The 24,935-nt window shown below is 48.3% G+C and overlaps 1 protein-coding gene across 1 annotated transcript in view; it reads left to right on the forward strand.

Moving 5' to 3' along the window:
- Positions 1 to 24,935, forward strand: part of TMOD1 (tropomodulin 1) — an 83,629-nt gene that overhangs the window by 38,179 nt on the left and 20,515 nt on the right. Inside the window, exons 3-7 of the mRNA XM_080820546.1 lie at positions 765 to 921; positions 8,183 to 8,302; positions 17,144 to 17,233; positions 18,153 to 18,283; positions 19,947 to 20,054. Coding sequence (XP_080676672.1) covers positions 765 to 921; positions 8,183 to 8,302; positions 17,144 to 17,233; positions 18,153 to 18,283; positions 19,947 to 20,054 — 606 coding nt within the window. The remainder of the gene's footprint in view (positions 1 to 764; positions 922 to 8,182; positions 8,303 to 17,143; positions 17,234 to 18,152; positions 18,284 to 19,946; positions 20,055 to 24,935) is intronic.

The raw sequence follows: 24,935 nt of genomic DNA on the forward strand, positions 1-24,935 counted from the left end.
ACGTGACTCAGATCTACTCTGATTCTAGTCTGCTTTGGTGGCAAGCCCACACCTAGAAGACTAACCATGTTTGAAGAAGGAACGCAGTGATTGGCTGATGCTATCTTTCTTGAGACACCCATCTCCAAGGGCGACGTTCAAAATATTTAACAGACAGAGTGGCCTGCACATGGCCTGTCAGCAGGGTGGAAAGAAGCCGGGAGGGCTGGCCAGGGCTGCAGCCCGAAAGCACACCTCACCCCACCACAGCTCTCCTGAGCCTTTCCCCGCTTGGTTATTAGGTCTCTTGCTTCTTGCCTGATTCTGTATTCAGGGGCCTAACTCAAGGCCCTCGGGCTGCTTCTCACCTCAACCACTATAGGTACAATAGCTGTAATTATCCTACATCCAAGTGCCAACATAATCATATTCACATTCTTAGAGGGCCCCTTTATCCCAAGCCCTGTGTCAGCTGCCTTCTCACCCCCTTACCTTCAGAATCATCGAAGGCTTAGAGACTAGACAATGAAGACCTGGGGCCTAGCCTAGCTATGGCCCTCATCTGGTGGGTGACCTTGGACAAGTTCCTGCCCTTCCTGGGTGTCAGATCCCTCACATGGAAATGAGCGATCTGGTTTGATTTAATGGGCTCTGAGGTTGCATGGGTCCAAGAAGAATTTGGGGAGAAATGCAAGTCTTCAGCTGCTGACCACTCTCTTTCTCTTTATCTCGTTCTCTCTCTCTCTCTCTCTCTCTGTCACCCGGCCCCACAACCTCCACTATAGAATGCACTGCTGCCTGCAGGCCTGAGGCAGAAGGATCAGACCACCAAGGCGCCCACGGGCCCCTTTAAAAGGGAGGAGCTCTTGGATCACTTGGAAAAGCAAGCAAAGGAGTTTAAAGACCGAGAAGATCTGGTCCCCTACACAGGGGAAAAGAGAGGTACTGAATACTGTTGCTCTTATGATTACATCACTCCCCGTGCATCATTGTCAAGTGCCACCTGTATGCAGGCCCTGTGCTGAGCCATGTGTGATTGGGCCTCCTTGCCCTCATGCCTGCTCAGCCCAAATTCACAAACCCGACACCAAGGGCATCAACACATAATGTAGATTTCATGAAGTTTTGGGTAAACTAAGGAAAGCGTGTTACATACCCAGACCAGCAAAACTTTCCCCTAAATTCCCTTTAGTCAGGGTGTCCTGATTGTTTTTCATACAAATGTAGACACCTTTGAAAACGAAAGTGAAAACTATTAATTGTGACATCAGGACATAAGACCTGTGCAAGGCCTGTGCTGTGCAAACTGGGAAAAAGGTCACCTCCCTCTGCCCTCACTGACCGTGCTCTTTCCCCAGTGCTTCTCCATCTGTCCTTCTAAGACTCTCTGCCCCAGCAGAAGGCAAGTCATCTAGAAGACTGGGAAACAGAGAGCACTCCCTGACTGTCCAACCCTTCCAGGACTGCCCCTTGCACTCCAAACCTTTCTGCTGTCCTCTTGGATTATGTTCACCTTCGCTCTCCCCATTGCTGCCCCACAGGCCCCCTTCCTTTCCTCACACATTCCAAGCTCTTTTCTACCTCAGGACATTTGCACGTATTCCCTCTTCCTGGACCGCTGCTCCCGCTGTCTGGGTCAATGCTGTCTTCATAGCTGGCTTTTCCTCCCCTGTATAAGAGGCTTAATGGTTAGAAACACAGCCTGGATTACTAGCTCTGTGAGCCTGAGGACGTTTTTCAGTCTGCTGTGCCTCCATTTCCTCCTCTGCGAAATGGGGATGAAGAAGGCACTATTACCAACCTTGTGAGGTTGTTATGAAGATTGAGTTAAGATACTTATAAAGCACTTAGCCAGGCGCCTGGCCCATAGTGCATGCTATGTAAGTCCTACCTATTATTATCCATTTGCTCTCAACTGTGCTGTCTCCTCTTTTAGGGGAGCCTTTCCCATTCACCCTATTTAGGACATGTGGTCCCTTCAGCTCCCCCTGGGTTCTTCTCCATCTCAGGAGCCCGCACATGTGTCCTTCAGAGTGATTTCCACTTCATCGTTTTCTCCTTATGTATCGCTCATCTGTCCCACTGGCTGTAAGTCCCACGAGGCCAGGGACTCAGGCTGGTCTTGCTCACCCAGCAACCCCGGCACCTAGCATAGGGCCTGGTCTACAGCAGGGCTCATAGAGAGTTGTTGAATGAATGAGTTAAAATTAAGTAAGTGCACAGGGAGTCTTGTGGGCTGCTTCCTCACACTGTAAGCCCCACAGCTACAAGGACCACATCTGTCACACGGCTCGTCGTGACATCTACACCTAATAAACACTAACACATGGAAGGCACCCGATAAGCGTTGGATTGAATGACACCGTTAATTCTGATCAATTACTTCATTGTGTAATTGCTTGTTTGCAGTTTCCTCCATTCTCCCCGCCCCCCACCCAGACTATAAACGTGCTGAGCCCAGAGTCCAAGTCTACAGCGTTTGTCTCGGTATCCCTGTCATGTGATAAATAATCAAATAAAAAAGCAAGCAGAGGGGGCCTCATGGGGAGGAGGTCGAGCTGTCACAAACCCTGGACTCAGAGCTTAATTCAGATTTTACAGAAAACTGAGAAGGTCAGGCAAGCCCAAGGGGCATTTGGGTTATGGAATGTCGGGAGGATGGTGTGGTCTGAGGCATGCTGGGGAGGGTGCGGGGGTAGGAGGCCTTGACCATAAGGGCCGGGTGTGCCCGGCTGAGAGCGTGGGCATGAGAGGTTTTCGAGTGAGACACTTGTGCCACGAGGGGCGATTCCTGTGCAACAGACAAGGATAGAATCTCTGGATTTCGTGCAGCCTTATGGGGCCTCCCGTTGTCCCACTTGCACCTTTGAAAAAGGGGGACACTGAGAGTCAGGAGCATACATGGGTGGACTACGGGTGAGTCATTGCTGGCGTCCATGGCCCCATGGACCCACCACCCTGTCATGTCAAGCTGGACATGAGGGGTGGGGGTGGGAAATGGAATCTGGGCAGTACATAGATCCATCCTGCTACCCCCGCCGTGGAATGCTGGCCTGGCATGGAGCCGGGAACAGCTCTCCAGACTCCCGGAGCCTGCCGGCCTTCATGAAGAACCACGCCGACCCAAGGAGGGCAGCTAGAATTTATTTGTTTGCACATAGTGACCCATCTCAGAGACTCACCATCATCACCACTACCACCAGCATCCTCATCAGAAAGTATTTATGTGATGACCATTGGAGTCTTTACAGTTTGAATAAGTGAGGGTCTCAGCAGAGCATTGAGGAAGGACCCCTGCCGGCTCGAAGGGGCAGACTCAGGGCCATGGCGTCCAGCCCTCACTGAGCATCTCTTTACCCAGTGCCAGACCTAGAACTAGCCAAGGTTGAGGGGAAACAGCACCCCCATCTCTGCAAAACCAAGCAGAATGCAATCGAGCCATAAACTGGCACAAAGTCCTAAGAAATCTGGACTTTCACTCTCACTCAACTGGGGGGGATCAGAATAATGCTTCATGCAGGGTATTTTTAAGGCAGAATTATACTGAATTCTCCGTGCAGATTAGATTTAACTACACGTGTGGAGGAGAAAAGTAAAATAAGAGAGATTTAATCAAGGAAAAGTTTTAACTTTCTTTCGCTTTGCTACAGGGTTAGGCATTCTGGGCTGGTTGAGCATCTTCCCTGAGATTAGCAATCAAGACCTTTTCCAGTTTTTCATTCTGCCATCCCTGCAACATGTCCTCGTTATCATGGTCCAAATTGGCTGCTGAAGCTCCAGCCATCACATCCACGTTCCAACTAGTAAGATGAAGGAAAGGAGGAAGTCCAGACCCTCTCTTGTGTCTTAGAGCCACTGCCCCTGCTGGAGGCACATGCCACAGGGGTGTAAGAAACCACAGGTCTGACACATTTATTGAAGGGCCAACCTACTCATTGCATCGGTCATTTTTACAGCAGATTTTCTTTTTAACTGTTTTGTTTTCTGTGCATGTTTTGTCCTTTTCCAATTTCACCAGGTCTGGGCTCCCACTCTCGCCCCAGTTCAGGCAATTCTCAATAACCAAAGTGAACTTTTTTTTTAATTGAAGTAAAACAATAAAATTCACATAACATAAAATTAACCATTATAAAGTGAACAATTCAGTGGCGTTCAATGCATCCACAGTACTGTGCAACCCCCACCTCTATATAGATCCAAAACATTTTCATCACTCCAAGATAAAACCCTGTGTCCCATAAGCTGTTACTCCCCAGTCCCTGCTGTCCCCAGCCCCTGGCAACCACTAATCTGTTTCTGTGGCTTTACCTCTTCTGGATAATTCCTATGAATTAAATCATAAACTATGTGACTTTATGTGCCTGGGTTCTTTCACTTAGTGTGTTTTTTTTTTAAGATTTTATTTATTTATTTGTCAGAGAGAGAGAGAGAGAGAGAGCGAGCACAGGCAGACAGAGTGGCAGGCAGAGGCAGAGGGAGACGCAGGCTCCCTGCCGAGCAAGGAGCCCAATGCGGGACTCGATCCCAGGACGCTGGGATCATGACCTGAGCCGAAGGCAGCCGCTTAACCAACTGAGCCACCCAGGCGCCCCAGCATGTTGTTTTTGACACTCACTCGTTCCCTTCTGTGACTGAACAATATGACACAATTCGTTTATCCATTCATCTACTTAACTGATGAACATTCGAGTTGTTTCCACCTTTTGGCTACTGTGATTAGTGTTACTATGAACATTCCTGTACAGGTAGTTTTTGAGTACCTGTTTTCAAGTCTTTGGGGCTTATAATCCCAGGAGTGGAATTCCTGGACCAAGTGGTAATTCCATGTTTGCGCCACTTTACACAGTCACCAGCAATCAAAAAGTTTCCAGTTTCCCCACGTCTTCACCAACATTTGTTATTCTCCATTTTGATTTTTACTGTAGCCATCCTTGTGGGTGTTAAGTGGCATCTCACTGTGATTTTGATCTGCGTTTCCCTAATGAACAGTGATGCTGAGCATCTTTGCAGGTGCTTGTTGGTCACATGTATATCCTCTTTGCAGAAATGTCTTTTTTTATTAACACGTAATATTATTTGTTTCAGAGGTACAGGTCTGTGATTCAACAGTCTTACACAATTCACAGCACTCACCATAGCACATACCCTCCCCAATGTCCATCACCCAACCATCACATCCCTCCCACCCCCCTCCCCTCCAGCAACCCTGTTTGTTTCCTGAGATTAAGAGTCTCTTATGGTTTGTCTCCCTCTCTGTTTCATCTTGTTTCATTTTTTCCTCCTTCCCCTATGATCCTCTGTCTTATTTCTCAAATTCCTCATATCAGTGAGATCATATGATAATTGTCTTTCTCTGATTGACTTACTTCACTTAGGATAATACCCTGTAGTTCCATCCACATCACTGCAAAGGAAAGATTTTGGTGTTTTTTGATAGCTGCATAGTATTCCATTGTGTATATATACGACATCTTCTTTATCCGTTCCTCTGTTGATGGACATCTAGACTCTTTCCATAGTTTGGCTATTGTGGTGGACATTGCTACTATGAACACTGGGGTGCACGTGCCCCTTCGGATCACTACATTTGTATCTTTAGGGTAAATACCCAGTAGGGCAATTGCTAAGTCATAGGGAAGCTCTATTTCCAACTTTTTGAGGAACCTCCATCCTGTTTCCAGAGTGGCTGCACCAGCTTTTGCAGAAATATCTTTTAAGTTCTTTGTCCATTTTTAAATTGGGTTGTTTTTCTTTTCATTGTTAAGTTGTAAAAAAATTTTTATACATATTCTGGATTCTGGACCGTATGAGATATGTGATTTCAGTATGTTGTCTTTTCACTTTCTCAATAATGTCCTTTGAGGGACAATGATGTTAAATTTGGATAAAATCCATTTGACCAATTTTTAAATTTTTGTTGTCATATCTAAGAATATGTTGCAAAATCTAAAGTCATGAAGATTTTATGTGTAGGTTATGTGTTTTTCTTCTTCTAAGGGTTTTATAGTTTTAACTATTATATTCAAGTTGTTGATCCAATTTCAGTTCATTTTTTTTGTATATGGTGTGAGATAGGGGTGCAGCTCCATTCTTTGTATATGGATGTCCAGGCCCAGCACTTCTTTTTTTAAAAAACATACATTTTATTTTTTTGTTTGTTTGTTTGTTTTAGAGAGTGAGAGAGTGCAGTGGGGAGCAGCAGAGGGAGAGGCAGCGAGAATCTTACGCAGACTCCATACTGAGTGTGGAGCCTGACAAGGGACTTGATCTCATGACACTGAGATCATGACCTGAGCCAAAACCAAGAATTGGATGCTCAGCTGACTGAGCCACCCAGGCGCCCTCAGTACTGCTTCTTGAAGAAACTATTCTTTCCCTCCTTGAATGGTCTTGGTACCCTTGTCAAAAATCAATTTCCCATGGACGTGTGGGTTTATTTCTGGACTCTCTGTCCTATCCCATTGTCAATATGTCTATCTTTGTCAGTGCCACACTGTTTAAATTTGTAGTAAATTTTGTCATCAGCAAGTCCGAGCCCTCCAGGTTTGTTCCCTTTAAGATTATTTTGCCCTTTGGGGACCTCTTGTGATTCCTTATTAATTTGAGAAATGGCTTTTCTATTTTTGCAAAAAAAAAAAAGGGGGGACATTGGAATTTTGATAAGAGTTGCCTCGAATCTGGAGATCGCTTTGGGCAGTATTACCTTCTGAATATTGTCTCCCAATCCATGAACTTGGGATATTTTTCTATTTATTTAGATTTTCCTTAATTTCTTTTGGCAACATTTTCTAACATTCCTCGCTCAAGTCCTTCAGCTCGTTGGTTAAATTTACCCTTAAGCATTTATTCCTCTGGATGCTACTGTAGGTGAAATGACCATTCTAATTTTCCTTTCAGGTTGCTGCCATTCAGAACCCCCACCTGTTTGTGCACATTGAACTTGTACTCTGTAACTCACTCAGAACAGTGTTTATCAGACTTAACAGCACATTGTCAAATCTTCAGTGTTTTCTGCATATTGGTTCATGTCAGCTACAAACAGAGATAATGTTACTTCTTCCTTTCCAGTCTGGATGCCATTTTTTTTTTCTTGTCCATTTGCTCTGTCTGGAACTTTCGGTGCATATTTAACAGCCACGGTGAAGGCAGGTGTCCTTGCCTTGCAGCTGGTCTTTGGGGCATGTTTCCTTCCTCTGTCCTATAGACCGGCTCGTAGACCATCATCTCAGTGAGGCCTTCCCTGACCACCTGACCCGAAAAAAGCCGAGCTTGACTGGACTCCAGCCTGGAACTTCCTAGTCTTTTGCTCTGCTTTATTTTCCTCCACAATGCCTAAGGCCATGTGATATCTTTGCATGATTGTTTACTGTCTGTCTGCTTTCACTAGATCATGAATTGTTCAGTGCTTCCCCCCGCCTTGGCTGCTAGAAGGGTGCCTGGCACTTAGGAAGCACTCGGTAAATATCGAGTGCAATGAATGAATGAATGAATGATCGGTGAATGAATGCAGTTTTCGTACATGGAATTACATTGTTCATGCTCTTTTACAGACCTGCTTTCTCTCACATTATGTCCTGCTTGTCCTTCTTCATAAGCGGACACCTCCATCATCCTTTATAATCGGTGTGAGAACACCATCGTGTAGACGTCCCGTAATTTCTTCAACAACCCCCATCAGTGGTCAACGCAGTGACCGTCCTTGTGTGCCTCTTTGCCCCCTCATCCAGTCATGAGTCTGACATTTTAAAAATATAATGTCCCATGAGGCAAGGATACATTTTTGCTCCCTATTCTTTTAATAATCTGAGCGTATTTTGTTTAGAAATGTTTCTAAATTTTTCTCTCACATCCGAACCCTGGGTTAGGGTATCCCAGAGCCTGACGTTCGATTAAAGTTTTCTTTTGCAGCTTTTGCCTACTTACAGGTTGTTTTCATTAGCAACAAGTGTTTTTAATAGTGAGCAGTCTAGTTGGACCAAGATCGAAAGTGCTTCTTTTCAAATGTGAGAGGTGCTCTGTTGGAGATCTTTGATTCTTGTTCCTTGGGGAAGTTCAGCACTGGGTCCCTAGAAGGAGAAGCCTGAAGGGAGCGAGTCTCAGCCCTGAGGGACCCACAGGGCTCTGGGACAGTCCCCCTGGGGCCGTCAGCAGAGTTTGCCCCAGCAGAGTCGCCTGCCTTGTAATAGGCACTCGTGTTTTTCAGGAAAGGTCTGGGTCCCCAAGCAGAAGCCAATGGATCCTGTGCTGGAAAGTGTGACCCTGGAGCCGGAGCTGGAGGAGGCTTTGGCAAACGCCTCAGATGCGGAACTCTGTGACATCGCAGGTAAGAGGCTTTCCCGAAGCTTCACCATGTCTTCCAGAAGAGTTTGACCTGCCTTTGCAGGGAGTCTTAGACGGTTTATTGCAACATGAACACACTCTCCATTTCTAAAAAGCGCTCAAGGAAACAGAATAATATTAATTATATTATTATTCTCCAGAATATTAAGACAGAAACCCAGGATCAAAAACCAAAGTGAAGAAAAGAGAAATAAAACCACCCAAACCTGTCACTCCACGGAGTCAGCTGTGGTTGCCATGAGAGCCCAACCCGGAGCGATGGGAAGCCTCCCAAAGAGGGCTAGCATAGGTCCTCCTCCAGCCGCAGCACCAAATCCTGCCCAAGCCACTGGTGAAGAGCGAACAGAGGGGGACAGGCAGAGGGCATGAAGGCCTGGAAGGGTTATGAAGGGCCCTTCCAAGGCTCAGAGATCAGGCTTTGAGGGGTTCGCCCCCTCATCACGGATTTGTACAACACTGCCCATTGCACAATGTGTTTCCATACAACCTTCACACTCAGCCCTTAATCTCCAGAAGGTGGCCTGTGATTCAGAGCCTTTTGCCACACTTGTCTCCTTATTATGGTCTAGTACCTGCCCTGTGTACCCTGAGTTCTGTCCCTGCCGAGGGTTAGACTCTGGCCACAGTGAGCACCCCACAAGCCCACCATGGCAATCCTTCCTGGCTGGAGGGTGGGAAGGGGTCTTTTCATTCTGCAAACTTGGGAGCTACTAACCACCAGCCCAGATAACGACAGGAGTGTGGATGGGGTGAGAAGAGACTCAGGGCAAGTGGGAATGGGAGAGAAAGCGTAGAGTCAGCTGTGACTGTCTGACTGTGACACTGAGATTGAGGGAGGAGTCAGGAAAGTTCCAGATTTCTGGCTCCGGGGACTAAATGGGTGGTGGTGCTGTTAATGAAGGTGGGTATAATAGTCTGCTTGGGCTGCCATACACAATATCACGGGTTGGATGGCTTAAACAACAGAAACTTGTTCTCTCACAGTTCTAATAAGACTAGAAGTCCAAGATGTTGGTAGGTTTGGTTTTTTCTGAGCCCTCTCTCCTTGACTTGCAGGTGGCCACAGCTCACTGTGTCCCTCTGTGCGGGTGTCTCCCGGTGTGCCTTCGTGCATCCTAATATCTTCTTATGAAGACACCCGGCAGATTGGATCAGGGCCCACCTTAACAGCCTTCTTAGAACTTCCCTCTTTCAAGACCTTATCTCCAAGTACTTTGCAAATTCTGAAGTACTAGAGTTACGACTTCAACATGTGAATTTTGGAGGGACACATTTCAGCCCATAACAGTGGGAAACGAGCAGTTTTAGGGGAGGGACTGAGTTCTTTGTGGGATCTTTAAACTTTGATGTGCCTGTGGGCCACCCAGGAGGGGATACCTGGCCTTGAAAGTCTACAGGAATGCGGAGAGATCTGTGGTGTCATTAGCATTGTCAAGCTCCAGGCAGAAAGCATGACTCTCAGGTGGGTGCCTGGCGTTCTGGAGGCAAGTGCCCTGGCCAAGAGAGAACCTGTGAGAGCCAGGGCATGGAAATGGGACAAAGCTAGTCGCAATGGGGGCCAGTAAGACACACATGGCCCAGAAGACAAAACCATGTGAAGACAGACTAAACCTAACGCAAGAGCTTGGAAGACAGAATGAGGGCTCAGGGGTGGTGGGAGACCCGGAGCTGTGAGGCCACAGGGCTAGGGAACTTGGCCACCAAAGCTGTCTTCTGCCTGCTCACAGCCTCCAGCTTCTCGTGGGCGTTGTGCATGAGTCCTGGTGACATTCATGCTGGGGAGCAGGAAGGGGGTGGCCTCCCATCTGTAGTGGAACCATGAGGGGAGGGACAGTGAGAAGACACCATATGACGCGAGGTGGGCCTGGTGGCCAACGCCAGGCTGCAGAGACCCGAGGAGTGCGTGATGGGGTGAGCCAACATGCAGATTCTGAGTCCAAACCACCATTTTCTTCGGGAGGCAGAACATTTGGGAAAGGCCACAGGACAGTGGTCTGCAGAGTGTCGGGGCTGAGAGAGAAAGGCCTTCATTTGGCCGTGGAGTACAGAAGCAGCAAGCCAAGAGCCACAAAAATCTTATTAGAGTCCTCCCGAGGCTCCCATATTTCCAGCAAACCATCTCCGTGGTTGGGGGTCCGCCTGACTTCCATTAACCCGGGCAGCCAGGGGCAGGCTGGGTGTCGCTGCGGTCCGGTCCGGCCTCTCCACTCGGACTCGCCCTGGGGCTGTTTTCATCCCGGCCTCCTCCTCTGATCACCCTCCGTGATGTCACTGCCCTCATTAGGCAGCTCAGAGGGATTATCGGATGACTCCGCGGTCAGAACCGCCAGTTCCTGGGCCAAAATAGAAGCGCAATATCGCACTACGTTTCTGGGCTGGTTTCTTGAAACTATTTCCCTTTATTTTTGTTGGCGTGGCTAATCATTATTATCTGTTCATGAGAGCGTACCCTTCCGTTGTCCGGAGAGGACAGGGGGAGCTGTAAGGCAACACCAGTATCAACTGACTAACCTTGGGCGCCAGTCGCTGTGAATCAGCCATTTGAAGGGGTGGCGGGGGCTCCCGGGAAGGAGGGATGGAATATTTGCTGACCACCTCCTTTTGGCCCAGGTGCCCTGGGAGTGGCTTCTAGAGCCTCGCTGCATTTCCTGACCACAGCAATCCTAAGAAGTAAGGGTCGCTGTTGTCCCTGTTCAATGGATGGAGGAAGGAGGCAGTGACATTGAATGCTTTGCCCGTGGGGCTTGAACACAGGAAGCTTCCCCAGAGGGCACACTTCTCCTCCAGAGAGCAGCAGCCACCACAATGCAGATGAAGCCGTCCTCTGAGGGGACACAGAGGGTGGGCAAGAGGGGATTCACCCCCATGCCCCATGGAGCCCAGTGGGGGGAGGGTGGGGCCATATTAGGAAAGTCTCTGTATGTCACAGGAAGGCATTGACCCCTTAGGATCAGTGCGGCCATGGGGACTGTTGGGAGAGGCCAGATGAAAGCAGAGTCTTAGGCAGAGGTGGTGATGTTTGGAGGATGGGGGATGGAGGAGGCTGGCCCCAGGTAAGGTCAAGGGCTAAGGTAGAGCTGGGGACTGTGTCTGAGGTGCAGCTGTCCTAGCACTGGACCTGAGGCTAGGAGGCCAAGAGGCCACAGGAGGTAGAGACGGGAGCTTGCATGAGTGTCTGGTGTGGCAAGCCAGGGATTCAGATCCCTTCTCAAGGATGGGGCTGCTGGAGCCGTGAGTATGGGTGACCCAGCAGAGAAAGGAAAGTAAGGAGAGGAGGGCATACGGTCTGCGGGACATCTCTGGTGTTGGGGACGTGGCTCCCAGGCAGAGCCTTCCATTAGCTTAGTTTTGGTTCCCTCATTCACATACTCGGCAACTATTTATCCAGCGTCATCCCACTGTGCGCCCGGCTCCGGACGAGCCCTGGTAGAGCAGCGTGCGGGGATGGCTAGTCCTCGCCCTCGCAGAGCTGACGTTCAGCAAATAAGTAGGCCAATAAGAAGTGACAAGTGAGAGTGAGTGTCGTCCCGGGAAAGGTCAGGGAGCAAGAACGGGGCTGGATTAGGTGCTGGGGCCGGGGGACATGAAGGTAGAGGCTGAAGCTGAGCCCCAAGGAGGAAGAGCAGGGGTGAGCTGGGGATGGGGGGAGACACGTCCCAGGCTGGGACACAGCAGGAGTGAGGCCCTGAGCCCCTCTGAGCGGCTTGCTTGGCACGCAGGTGGCAGGCTTGACTTTCGGCAGCGACAAGAAGATGGAGAGAGACACCCAGCAGATGTGTCGTCCTGACTCGGGTGTGGCCCAGGGAAGGCAGAGCTGGGGACTCCCGTTTGTTCGTTTGTTTTCATGTCTGTGCACCATTCGTGCCTGCATTCATTCGCACACAGAGTCCACGGGCATCATCAAGCTACTGTGTGCCGGGATGCATCAGATCCAGGCCCTGCCCTTGGGGGACCCAGGAGGTGAGGAGGAAGACAGACCAGAAGCATGTAAATTTCAACAGAAGTGTGACCGCAGGGTAATGAGCAGAAGGGGCAAGCCCCTGACAGTGCTGAGTTCTTGGCTTGTGGCCTTGGCTTGTAATGCAGAGGCCACTGGGAGTCCGTGGCAAGCCCTTGGCAAGCCCTTGGCATTATCAGTGCCCCCTCCCCTGGCAGGAATGCGATCTTGACTCACCTTGAGGGAGGACCCTTCAGGTGCGGCAAGACTCCAAAGGGAATTGGCAGGGAGGAGACTCTCCCTCCAGAAGGCCCAGTCCCCAGGCCGCCCCCATGGGCTGTTGGTACCCCCAGCTCCTGTGATTCTCAGAAACAGTCTTGGCCTGCCACCCCTGGCTTCTGGGGTCCTCTCACATCCTTGGGCACTGGTTTTCCTCACATTCTGCCAGGGTCGGGGTGTGGTTTATCTAGGAGTGGTTTGACAGCACCCAAGTCCTGGGCCAAAGCTGGCTTCTCCCACCTGTTTCTGTGATGCAGGGAAATGCCTTCCCACTGTCTGCTCGGGGCCGGCCAAACAGTTGGCAGCTGGAGGGGCCCGGGATGTGTGCTGCGATCTCTCTGCATCCTAAGTGGAATTACAAACCGAGTGAACCCTGCCAAGGCAGAAGAGGAAAGAGAACTCGATGTTCTTTTTCAGAGTTCAAAAATAGTCCTTTTTCAGTTTTGAGGAAGATCTGGTCTTAAAAAAAAAAAAAAAAAAAGTCATGTTTCCCAGTGCTAAATTCAGCCGTGCCAATATCTACAAGGAATGAAGCGGCAGGCAGTGTTGATGTGCTATTTTCCTCCATCATTCACTTGTGGCGACATGAGTGTGCAAAACCAAGCAAGGGGAGAGCCGTGATTAGGTGCCTGGGGCAGGCTGAAGGATCAGAGCCACCAAGCTCTGCTTTCTGCTCAGCAATGGAGATTTTGCGTGGTGCATCCCCCCAGCCCCTGCCCCAAGTCCTTCCCCTATCCTCTCTCCCTCCCTTCCTTGGGTGTTTCCCTCCCTCCCTCCCTCCCTCCCTTCCTTCCTTCCTTCCTTAAACCCTAACTTCCTCTGAACTGCAAATAGTTTCATTTCTTCTGAGAACTGCTATTGACATGTCTGGTGCCTCCCAGAATAGGCATGTTATCTGTCCTTGGAATTCTGGCATGGAGGGGACAGTTTAGAGCTTTGGAACTGCTAATGACCTAGTTTGTGGAGGAGTGGATGGGATGTCTCAGAAGCCAGGAGGGCCCTCACTGAGCAGGCTTTGACAAACCAGTTCCCTCTTGAGCGTGCTGGAAAACCAGAGAACCTGCCTGGGGGCTTGTTGTAAAAGTCAAATGGGATAAAAAGATGAGATGTTATACATAACTAAGGAATCGTTGAACACTACATCAGAAACTAACGATGTACTATATACTGGCTAAATGAACATAATTTTTTTAAAAAAGATAAGATGTTGCGTGACTATTAGGTGCTATGTGAGGGTAAGAGATTGGCATTCAAACATACTCCCTTTTATAGGTGACAAGACTGAGGCCCAAAAAAGTGCAAACGTCCTGGACAAGGTTGTCCAGCAATTTGGTGCCAAAGCCCAGCCTGGAGCCCAGATCTCTCCCCTCTGTCCCCAGCCACTTCCTTGTACCCTTCCTGCCCCCCTTTCTGGACCATTATAGGAAGCTGGCATGAAGCAAAAAAGGCATTTTCCATCCCCCACCTCTCTATACCTCTCAGCAAGACCAGCCAGCCATATGATGTCACATCTTTGCTATGATTCTTAGCAACCTTTCCAAATTTTTTTTCCAAACTGGGGTCCCAGCTGCAGCCCAAAACCACCATAAGCCACCACCCCCCACCAGCCCATGTGGGATGGGAAAGAGCCAGCTCCAAAAGGTGGCTCGTGGTGAGCCAACTCCCCACCTCCCCGGCTGCTGACTCAGGCCTTGGCCCCCACTGCCCACGTAGAAGCAGCCTAAATTAAAGCCTAGAGAGCTCTAAAAAAAATGCAGATGCCTCTCCCTATAAGTTCTCCGTGATGAACAGGAGAGTCTAATTTTAGCAGAGAAGATTCTTAGAATGTGAGAAACAGAAGGGCTTTGAGATCGGCTCATCCTGTGGTTCTCAGCCCCCACTGAGCATCAAAAATCATGCAAGGAGATTAAAAATATATCTGCAGAGATTCAGATCGGCTGGTCCGGGAAGAGCACCAATATTGTCTTGAAGCTGCAGGTGATTTGTATGTGCAGCTGAGGTAGAGAACCAAAGGGCTTGTCTTACCCTTCCTCGCACAGAGGAGGCTAAAGTCCAGAGAGGGCTGTGGACCTGCCCCAGGTCACACAGAATCAGGGGTAGAGTCGGGATTAACTCAGGTCTCCTGACTCTTCACCAAGGGCTCTCATGTAGTCTCTCACTAGAAATCATGTCTAATGAAATGGCCAGGGGAATTAAAATGGATCAGCAAATATTTACCAAACACTATACTCTGGAGGAGGAAGAAGAGAGAGACTATTCTTCCCCGACCTCTGGAAGCCCAAAGTCCAGTAGAGGAAGCACACATGCATCCAGCTACCTCTAACGCTGTGTGGTCCATGCTGGGATATGGATGGCAGGTGCCGTGGGAGAACTAGAGAGGGAGAGAGAGGATTCCAGAAGCCTCAATGAGGGAAGAAGTGTTACTCCAAGTCCTAAAAGATGGGAAAGTAGAGTTGCTGGGTCAAATACACAAATACAGAATGCTCAGTTGGATCTGAATTTCAGATCAACAATGAATAATTTTTTTAAAGATTTTATTTATTTATTAGACAGAGATCACAAGTAGGCAGAGAGGCAGGCAGAGAGAGAGGAGGAGGCAGGCTCCCTTGCTGAGCAGAGAGCCCAATGTGGGGCTTGATCCCAGGACCCTGAAATCATGACCTGAGCCGAAGGCAGAGACTTAACCCACTGAGCCACCCAGGCGTCCCAACAATGAATAATTTTTAATATAAGTAGATCCCAAATACGAATGGGACATACTTATACTAAAATATTATTCGTTGCTTATCTGAAATTCCAATTTAACTGAATATCCCTTATGTTCATTTGCTAAATCTAGCAACACTACTGGGGACATTTTAGCAGCACACATGGCAGATGGAGGGAGACTCACCACCAGTAGAGGGGACGGTGTTGACAGAAGTGGGAGAATATACTGAGCCGTGACCATTTGTGTCACCGGAGCAGAAAGGGCGTGGGTGAGAGACAGGCCGTTGAAGCAGCTGGCCCATGGAGGGCTGGTGAAGCCAGGCTTCAGGGTCACAAGCTACCATCCTCCGACCTAGGTGGCTGCAAAGCCTCACGGTCCCCACATCTTTCCCTACCTCTGTAGTCCGTTCTGCACACACAGCCAGAGTGACGCTCCCAGAACCCGAGTCAGGACATCTCAGTCCCTGCTGAGGCCTCCAGTGACTTCTCAGCTGCCCCTAGGGAAAGACACACAAACCCCTTACCTCAATCTAGAAGACCCTGTGGGAATGAAATGTGCCTGTTTGAATTAAATCTACTCTAGAGTGATATTGTGAGGATCCGGGGTGGGGGTGGTGTCAGGCAGTTTCCCAGCTTGGCTGCCCCCTGAATCTACTTTGGGAGCCTTGGAAAAGGCAGAGGCTTGGCCCCACCCCTAGAGATGGTGGCTTAATGGGTCTGGGGTAGGCCAGGGCTTCAGGTGTTTGAAAAGATGCCCCAGGGATTCCAATGTGCAGCTGAACTGCGAATCACTGACATTTACCATATTCTCTGGCCCTGAGCAAGCATGCTGTGAGGCGGGGGGGGGTGGGGGGGGGTCCACCATGTGTCCAGCTCAGCTCCGTCCACCTTCTGTTTCCCCTTCCTGCCCTAGGCTTCCACTCCCTGAGCTTGAGGGCTTTCCCACCCACCCACCATTCCCTCTGCCTGCCCAGAACGCCCCCCCTCCCTTCTCTTGACTCGGCCAACACTACTCATCCCTCCTGTCCCAAGTCCTTCCATTCAGTTCTCCCAGAACAAGTGAACTTTTCCTCTACAACACGTACACTCTATGTTTATGTTTTCAATTATGCAGGTACCTGCCTAGCATCTCTCTCCCCCAACAGACTTTGCTGTTCCCTGCTGCCTCCCACACACAGCCCCACTCCCTCCCAGCACCCACCCCCCCCAATTCCTCTACCCCCTCCAGCGTCACCCCACCCAGAGCCAGGCATATGATGTAGGCACTCGATAAATGTTGGACAAATGAATGGATGAAAGCCCGACTGAGCACAGGAGTGATGTGGTCAGATCTGCACTTCCAGAAGGATCTTTCTGGCAGCTCTGTGCTGAATGCTGGTGGGGGAGGGTAGGAAGAGACCAGGGCCAGGACAGGAGTGATTACACAGATGTGATAACACAGCTATAGAATGGTAGGGCCTCGGCCAGCACAGAGGAGACAGAACAGGAGCTGGAACAGATGAGAGACAGTGTTAGGAGGGAGGGGACTTAGGGCATGCCATGTGACCGAGGGTCCACCCTGAGGGAACAGGCAGGATGACAAGACAGAAGGTGAGCCAAAGTAAGGGGCGGTTGCTGGGAAGAATGAGTTCTCTTTTGGCCAAGTTGGGCTGGAGGTACCCGTGGGACACTGGGAGACACCGAGGAATCTGAGGCCGAGGCTGGAAAAGTCTCCGCTGGGTGTAGCGATCAGAACATCAGATAAATAGAGACGAGAGCAAAAATCAAGTAAAATTTAAAACCATGCAAGCGTTTCTTGCCATTTCCATGAGCAAAAATGCCTGGGGTGTGGGACGTCCGTGGTCCGGAGGCTCTTCTGTGGGAGAGAGGCGAGTCACGGCGCTCCCCGTGTCCCCACAGCTATCCTGGGCATGCACACGCTCATGAGCAACCAGCAGTACTACCAGGCCTTGGGCAGCAGCTCCATCGTGAACAAGGAGGGACTCAACAGTGAGTACACCGCCCTCATCCCCAGCTTTGCCCCCCTCCCCGAACAAGGACGCCCCGGAAGTGAAGCCGTCCCGTGCTTCTTGCTTCCTCTGCCCACTCATGCTCTTTGGCTCATTGCAGACATTTTAAAATTTTCATGGAGCCAAATCTATCCACCTTTTCCTTTGCCTTCGCTGGGATTTGTGTCTTGCTTGTGTGGGACTTCCCCGTCCTCATGTGGCAAAATGTCCTCCTGCAGTGTCTCCTGAGAGTGTTAGAGGTTCGCCTCCCATATCCCACTTCTTATTCTGCCTGGGTCTGTGTTTGGGTGCGGTGTGAGAGGAGATCAAACGGTCACTTTTCATGCCTCTCCCACGGGGACAACACTGTTCTTTGCAAAATCTGTCGCTCCACCGCTGGCCTGGGACTCCGTCACGATCATGAATTTCTACACCTCCACACGGGTCTGTCTCCTGGGGCCTCTTTTGTTCCTCGAGTCCCCTTGTCCTTTCCTGGGACCATACTGTATTGTTCTTCCTGCTCCCCTGCATTGTCCCTAGCTGGCCTTTTGACCCCCCAAATCAGCGAGGGTACCAGAAGAATATTGACCCTCTCTCTGGAAAGCTTATATGTTTCTCTCACGTTCAGGCTTCATTTTATCCTCACAAGAGTCCACTGAGGTAGAGCGACTGTCTGACACCTTACAGAGGAGGACACGGAGGGTCAGAGGGTTTCAGTCATTCACCCCGGGCATGTAGGACCTCAAAGGTGGAGTCCAAGCAGGGCGCGGTCAGCGCTTCTCCCCACCTCTGCTGGCGCCCCCAAATGTGCAGCCTTCTCTTGGGGCTGAACTCTGCTGCCGCTTCCTTCCAGAGAATCCTGTGGAGGGAGAGGCTCCAAGTGTTCCTGTGAACCACCTCTCTTCTGTCCGTCCCTCTAGGCGTGATCAAACCCACACAATACAAACCTGTGCCTGATGAAGAGCCAAATTCTACAGACGTCGAGGAAACTCTGGAGCGGATAAAGAACAATGACCCCAAACTTGAGGAGGTTAACCTCAACAACATCCGGGTAAAGGCCTTTTGATTTCGCTTCACCTGGGGCGGGTGGGAGGAGCTGATGTGCGTGCCCAGGCTTGGCTGTACAGAGAGAACAGGGACCTGTTTGGGTTCTGGGCGCTTGCAGATCAGGAAGGGGGCAAAACCTCTCAAAGGCCTGGGCGGTGTAAGCAAACACATCCTATGGCCCTGGTTTCTTCAGACCCCGGTGTTCACCATGGGCCAACACACCTTCGTTTCTGGAAACCTACCTTGTTATTCGAAACACTGAGAGCTTCTCCGAGCTAAAATCCTAAGTCAGACACCCGACTGCCGGGGATCCCAAGGCTAGAAAAAGCCTGCGCCCAGCAGGTGTATGGGGTCCCACAGCCCTGGGAGGGGCTGGCCCTGAACCATCTGCACACCATCATCCGTATGGTCAGCCTCGTTCTGCAGCCCTGGCAGGGAGCTGTCGGCCCCTGTGTCCAGCCTGACTGGATGTCGCCTATATGACCACCAAGGGCAGAGGAGGGTCCGATGAACGAGCATCTGACCCTGGATGGGCTGCAGGAGGAATTCAGGAGCAGAACCAGCTGCCTGCCCACCTGCTTAGCCCGGAGCCTGGCGGGATTAGTTCTGGGAGGGTGTGGGGGTAAGATAAGAAGTGGGCCCCCCGCCCCTGCTCCCCAGCTCCTCTTTCCTTTCTTCTCCATTTTCTTTTAAGTGGCTGCCAGCCGCACAGCCTAATCTGATTAGAAACCTGCGCCCGCAGTGTTCTCCTCCACCTGGCCTCCCCAGGCTCTGCTCCCACGGGGAGCTAACATGACACTCTGAAATGAGAGATCCTGCTAACACAGCCAGGTTTTCTCTCGGGTGCCTCCATTGTCTGCCGTGTGCCCAGTGGGAGGCCCTGGCACAGCTCAGAACTCTGTACCCTGGCAGTGAACCCTGGCTCAGAGCAGCGCAGGGGTGTGGAACCCGGCCGTGGCTGTGCGCCTTCACCGTGGGCCCACAGGCTCGTCCCTCTCCAGGCCTCAGTTTCCCTTCCGCACGTGAGAAAGTTGGACCAGATCAGTGGTTTTCCCCTGAGAAGATTAAGAAATCTATGCCAAAGCTCCCCCCCCCCGCCCCCGGGATTCTGAATTTATTGGTCTGGTCCAGACCCATGCATCAGCAGTTTATAAAAGTTCCCCAGGAGCCTCTGCTGTGCGGTACAACTGAGACCTGACAGGACAGATGTCTCCTAGAGATCATCTAGGGCAGTGTCCAGCCCCCGACCGGTTTTCCAAAAACAGGCCTAGAGAGAGGGGAGACTTTGCCCAATGTTACAGAGAGTCAGAAACATTGCCAGTTGCCCAGGCCGAGGCCGAGGCTCTGCCCACTCCACACCCCAGTCCTGAGCCCCCGGCACAGCACTCCTCTGCATCCTTTGCCTTGATTTTTCCTTCTCTGGTCTCCACCTGCACAGGGTCCTCCCTGAAATTGTCAGGGATGGTTTTCTGTCAATCTGTTTACCTGAAAGTTCTCTCCAGATCTCAGCCTTTTGGGGCAAAGCAGGAACTCTTTGCCTATTCAGCAATCCGGTCAGAGACCTACTAGGAATCAGGCTGCATGTGTGAGAAGGTCACTGCCCCATCTGTCTTCCCAGTCTGACTCTGGTCGGGGCTGCTCCTCACCGCCTGCCTCTCTCTCTGCAGAATATCCCCATTCCCACTCTCAAGGCCTATGCCGAAGCCCTGAAAGAGAACTCATATGTGAAGAAGTTCAGCATCGTGGGAACACGGAGCAATGACCCCGTGGCACATGTATGTACATTTCAGTTCCGCTGCATTGAAACTGGGGGGCTAGAAACAGAAGGATGGATGCTTGTGGCCTCAGGACTGGCCGAACCCCACTGAGGAAGAACCCTGTGTGGTACGATGAAAGGCAACGGGCCAGGAGCCAGGAGACGATGTGAACACAAGTGTCATAATCCAGGCAACATCTATACATTATGCTAGTTAACATCCATAGTCACCCCTGATCTCAGGGATGCAGGTCTCCCCACTTTGCAGACAAAGAACCTGGGGTGCAGGGAGTTCAGGCATTTCTCTTTGTCTAAAGTTGCACAGCAAGTGAGAAGTGGAGCTAAGATTCAGATGCAAGTCATGTTGGTTCTAAAGCAGATCTGTCCCCACTCAGCACACCACGTTGGAGAAGTACCTGCCCCTCCCTGGGCTTCAGTTCCTCTATATCCAAAATCATGGTCTTACTCAGTGGGTCCCAATGACCAATTTTATTTGTTTTTTTTTCCCCAAGTCATAAAGATATTGCTGATCAAATTAAATTGTATTTATTATAAAGTAGCCAACAACTCTTTTTTTCTTTTCTGCTAAATATTCAAACATATTTATTGAGAGTCTGTGTCCAGCACCAAATTAGGTTCTGAGAATATGACTGTGACCGGCAGTCATAGCTCCCATTTTTTTAAAAATATTTTTATTTATTATTTATCTGAGAGAGAGAGAGAGAGAGAAAGAGAGAGAGAGCACAAGCAGGGAGAGCAGCAGGCAGAGGGATAGGGAAAAGCAGGCTCTCCGCTGGACAGGGAGCCCAACGTATGATCCCTGGACCCTGAGATCATGACTTGAGCCAAAGGCAGATGCTTAAGCAACTGAGCCACCGAGGCGCCCCTATAGCTCCCACTTTCATGAATATAACGGTCCATTTAGCCATGCAGACAACTAAAGCCTGACAGTATAGTATGATTATTACAACACTAGTAACAGGTTAAAAGTGCAAGAATTAGCTTACCAAAGATGGCAGTTAATCATTTAGCAGCAATCAGTTTGTTAATATCCACAAAATAACTTGCAGGAATTTTGACTGGGGTTGCACTGAACTTGTAGATCAAGCAGGGAAGAACTGATATCTTGACAGTATTAAGTCTTCTTATCCATGAACATGGAATATCTTTTTTTTTTTTAAAGAATTTATTTATTTATTTGACAGTTAGAGAGAGAGGGCACACATAGGCAGAGCACCAGGCAGAGGGAGAGCAAGAAGTGGCTTTCCGCTGAGCAGGGAGCGGATGTGGGACTCAATCCCAGGACCCTGGGATCATGACCTGAGCTGAAGGCAGTTGCTTAACCAACTGAACCACACAGGCACCCTGGAATATCTATTTATTTAGTTCTTTGATTTTTATGCATCAGAGTTTTATAGCTTTTCTCATATAGATCTTCTACATATTTTTTTAGCTCTAGACCTAAGTATTTCACTTTTGAGGGTACTAATGTAAATGGTGCGGTGTTTTTAATTTCCTATTCCACTTGTTCCTTCCTGGAATATAGGAAAGTGTTTAATTTTTATATGTCAATCCTATATCCTGCTATCCTGCTATAATCATTGATTAGTTCCAGGAGGGTTTTTGTTTTGTTTTTTTTTTGGTCAGTTCTTTCAGATTTTCTACAAAGACAATCATATCAGCTGCAAACAGTTTTTTTCTTCCTTCCATATATATACACATATGTATATATATATATGTGTGTGTGTGTGTATATATATGTGTGTATATATATGTATATATGTGTATATATATGTGTATATATGTATATATATATATGTTTGATTTATATATTTGATTTATCTTTCCTGCCTATTGCATTAGCTAGAACTATTTTGATGTTGAAAAGGAGTGGTAAGTGGGTTTATCCTTGCTTTGTACCTAATCTTAGTAATAACATTTTGAGTCTCTTACCATTAAGTATGTTGTTAACTGTAGGTGTCTTGTCAATATTCTTTACCAAGTTGAGGAAGTTCCCATCTATTTCTAATCTACTGAGAGTTTTTATTATGAATGGGTGTTGGATTTTGTCAAATGCTTTTTCTGCATCTATTGTTACAATCATGTGACTTTTCTTTTTTAGCCTGTTGTTGTGATGGGTTACACTAATTGATTTTCAAATGTTGAACAAGCCTTGCATACCTGGGATAAATCCCACTGGTCACAGTGTATAACCTTTTTAAACATTGTTAGATTCAATTTGCTTTATTTTTGAGGATTTTTACATCTATGCTCAGGAGAGATATTGGTCTGTAGTTTTCCTGTAATGTCTTTGTTTTGGTATTAGGATAACCCTGGCCTCATAGAATGAGTTACGAAGTATTCCCTCTGCTTCCATTCTCTGAAAGAGATTGTAGAGAACTGGTATCATCTCTTCCTTAAATATTTGGTAGAATTCACTATGTGGGCCTGGTGATTTCTGTTTTGGAAGGTTATTAATTATTGATTCTATTTCTTTAATAGGTATAGGCCTACTCAAATTATCTATTTCTTCTTATGTGAGCTTTGACAAATTGTATCTTTTAAGAAATTAGTCCATTTCATCAAGGTTATCAAATCTGTGGACATAAGAGTTGTCCACAATTTTCCTTTATTATCTTCTCAATTCCCATGGGATCTGTAGTAATGGGCCTCTTTCATTTCTGATATTAGTAATTTGTCTCTCTCTCTCTTTTTTCTTAGCCTGGCTTAAGGCATATCAATTTTATTGATCTTTTCAAAGAATTAGCCTTTCACTTCTCTGATTTTCTCTATTCATCTGTTTTCAGCTTCATTGATTTCTATTCTAATTCTTATTTATTTTCTTTGGATTATTTTGCTCTTCTAAAAGTTTTCTAAAATGGAAACTTGGATTATTGAATTTAGGTTTTTTTAAAATCGATGCATTCAATACTAGACATTTCCCTCTAAGCTCCACTTCCACTGCATCCCACAAATTTTAATAAGGTATGTTTTCATTTATTTCTCTTAAGGTTTCTTTTTTGCCCTACATGTATTTAGAAATGTGTTGTTTAATGACCACACAATATTTGTAGATTTTCAAAGTTATCTTTCTGTTACTGATTTCTAGCTCAATGCTACAGAGCTCTGAAAGCAGATGTTGTATGATTTTGTTTCTTTTAAATTTGTTAAGGTATGTTCCATGGCCCAGAATGTGATCTATCTTATGAATGTTCCATGTGAACTTGAGAAGAACGTGTATTCTGCTGTTGTAGGATAAAGTAGCATATAAGTGTCACTTCTATCCAGTTGACTGATGGCGTTGTTGAGTTCAATTACATCCTTACTGATTTTCAACCTTCTGGATATTTCCATCCCTGATAGAGGGCTATTAAAATCTCCAACTCTAGCAGTGATTCATTTTTCTCCTTGCAGTTCTATCAGCTTTTGCCCCTTATAGCTTGACCCTCTGTTGTTGGGCACCTATACATTAAGGATTGTTATGTCTTCTTGGAGAATTGACCCCTTTGCCATTCTGTAATACCCTTCTTTATCCCTAACAACTTTCTTGGCTTTGAAGTCTATTGAGTAGCAATCAGTTCTTTTAAAAAATTAATTTTTAATTGAAGTATAATTAATGCTATAATAGTTTCAGGTGTTCAATATAATGATTCAACATTTCTCTTCATTTCCCAGTGCTCGTCAGGATAAGTGTACTCTTAATCCCCCTTATCCATTTCACCCATCCTCCCACCCACCTCCCCTCTGGCAACCACCAGTTCTCTGTATTTAAGAGTCTATTTTCATGTGTGTCTCTTTTTTTCCTTTGTTCATTTGTTTCTTAAATTCTACAGATGAGTGAAAAGTTCTGTGAGCGCCCCTACTCCCTGCCCCAGCTCCTCTCCCTGTACCCCCATTCCTCTACCATGATCCAGGAATGAGCTGACACCTGGCATGACAGGGTCTCTGGGACCTGCTCAGCCACCAGCTGGTCCATTTGGATTGGCCTGGGGCACCTGCCTATCGGTTATTAAATATTTTGATTATCAGACCTGGACAGGTCTTCTCTGGGGAGCAAAAGAGATGCTGTGGAAAGAACACAGCCTGTGGCCCTCTCCTCAGGAATGTCGAACATCCTCAGGGTCTGAGAGATAGCTGGCATGCCATCCTGGGGGCACATGGAAGCAGGGGGAGGAGGAAAGTATGATTTCAACAAGGAAGGCTTTCTGGGAGCTGAGCTTATATAGGGTTTCAGCAAGCAGGGATCGTGGGAAGGGCGTTCCTGGCTCAGAGAGTCATTTCAGACAACCAGGGCCCACTGATGGCACATCCTGGGCTACCAGCTGCTGGTGTCCCCTTTCCTCCATGACACATCGTTTCCACCAACTGCTAATTACCTCATTTCCTTCAGAGGCTCTGATTGTCATCTACACCCCATTGGCTGAATTCCTCTGAAACGTGCTGGGGGCCACCTGAGCTCCTCTTCTCCCATTTGCCCTGGTCACTTGCCCAGTGGGGTGGTTTCCCAGGCGTCCTTCTGTGCTCTCTGCTGCTCAGATGAAGGGAATAATGACTCCATGGAACCTCAACAGGGAAATAGAAGTGACAAGTGGAGGATGCATAAGGAGGTTGGGACTCCATTAGTCACTCAGTGAACTATGGCCGAGAACCTACTGTGTGCTGAGCACATGGGCACCCTGGGATGAATAAGATGCATTTTCATCCCACCAAGAGTAGAGAGTCTGATGGAAGAGACAACACCAGTATAAAAACAATTCTGAACAGAGGAATACAAGTTCTGTGAGGGAAGTTATGGATAAATTCTACAAAGTGCAAGAGGTCAGGCCTCAGCTGGCTGAGGCCGTCAGTATAAAGGCTCCTAGAGAGGAATTGAGAATGACCTTGAAGGACGGGCAGGGTT

The sequence above is a fragment of the Martes martes genome (genome assembly GCF_963455335.1).
Source record: "Martes martes genome assembly, chromosome: 12".
NCBI lineage: Eukaryota > Metazoa > Chordata > Mammalia > Carnivora > Mustelidae > Martes > Martes martes.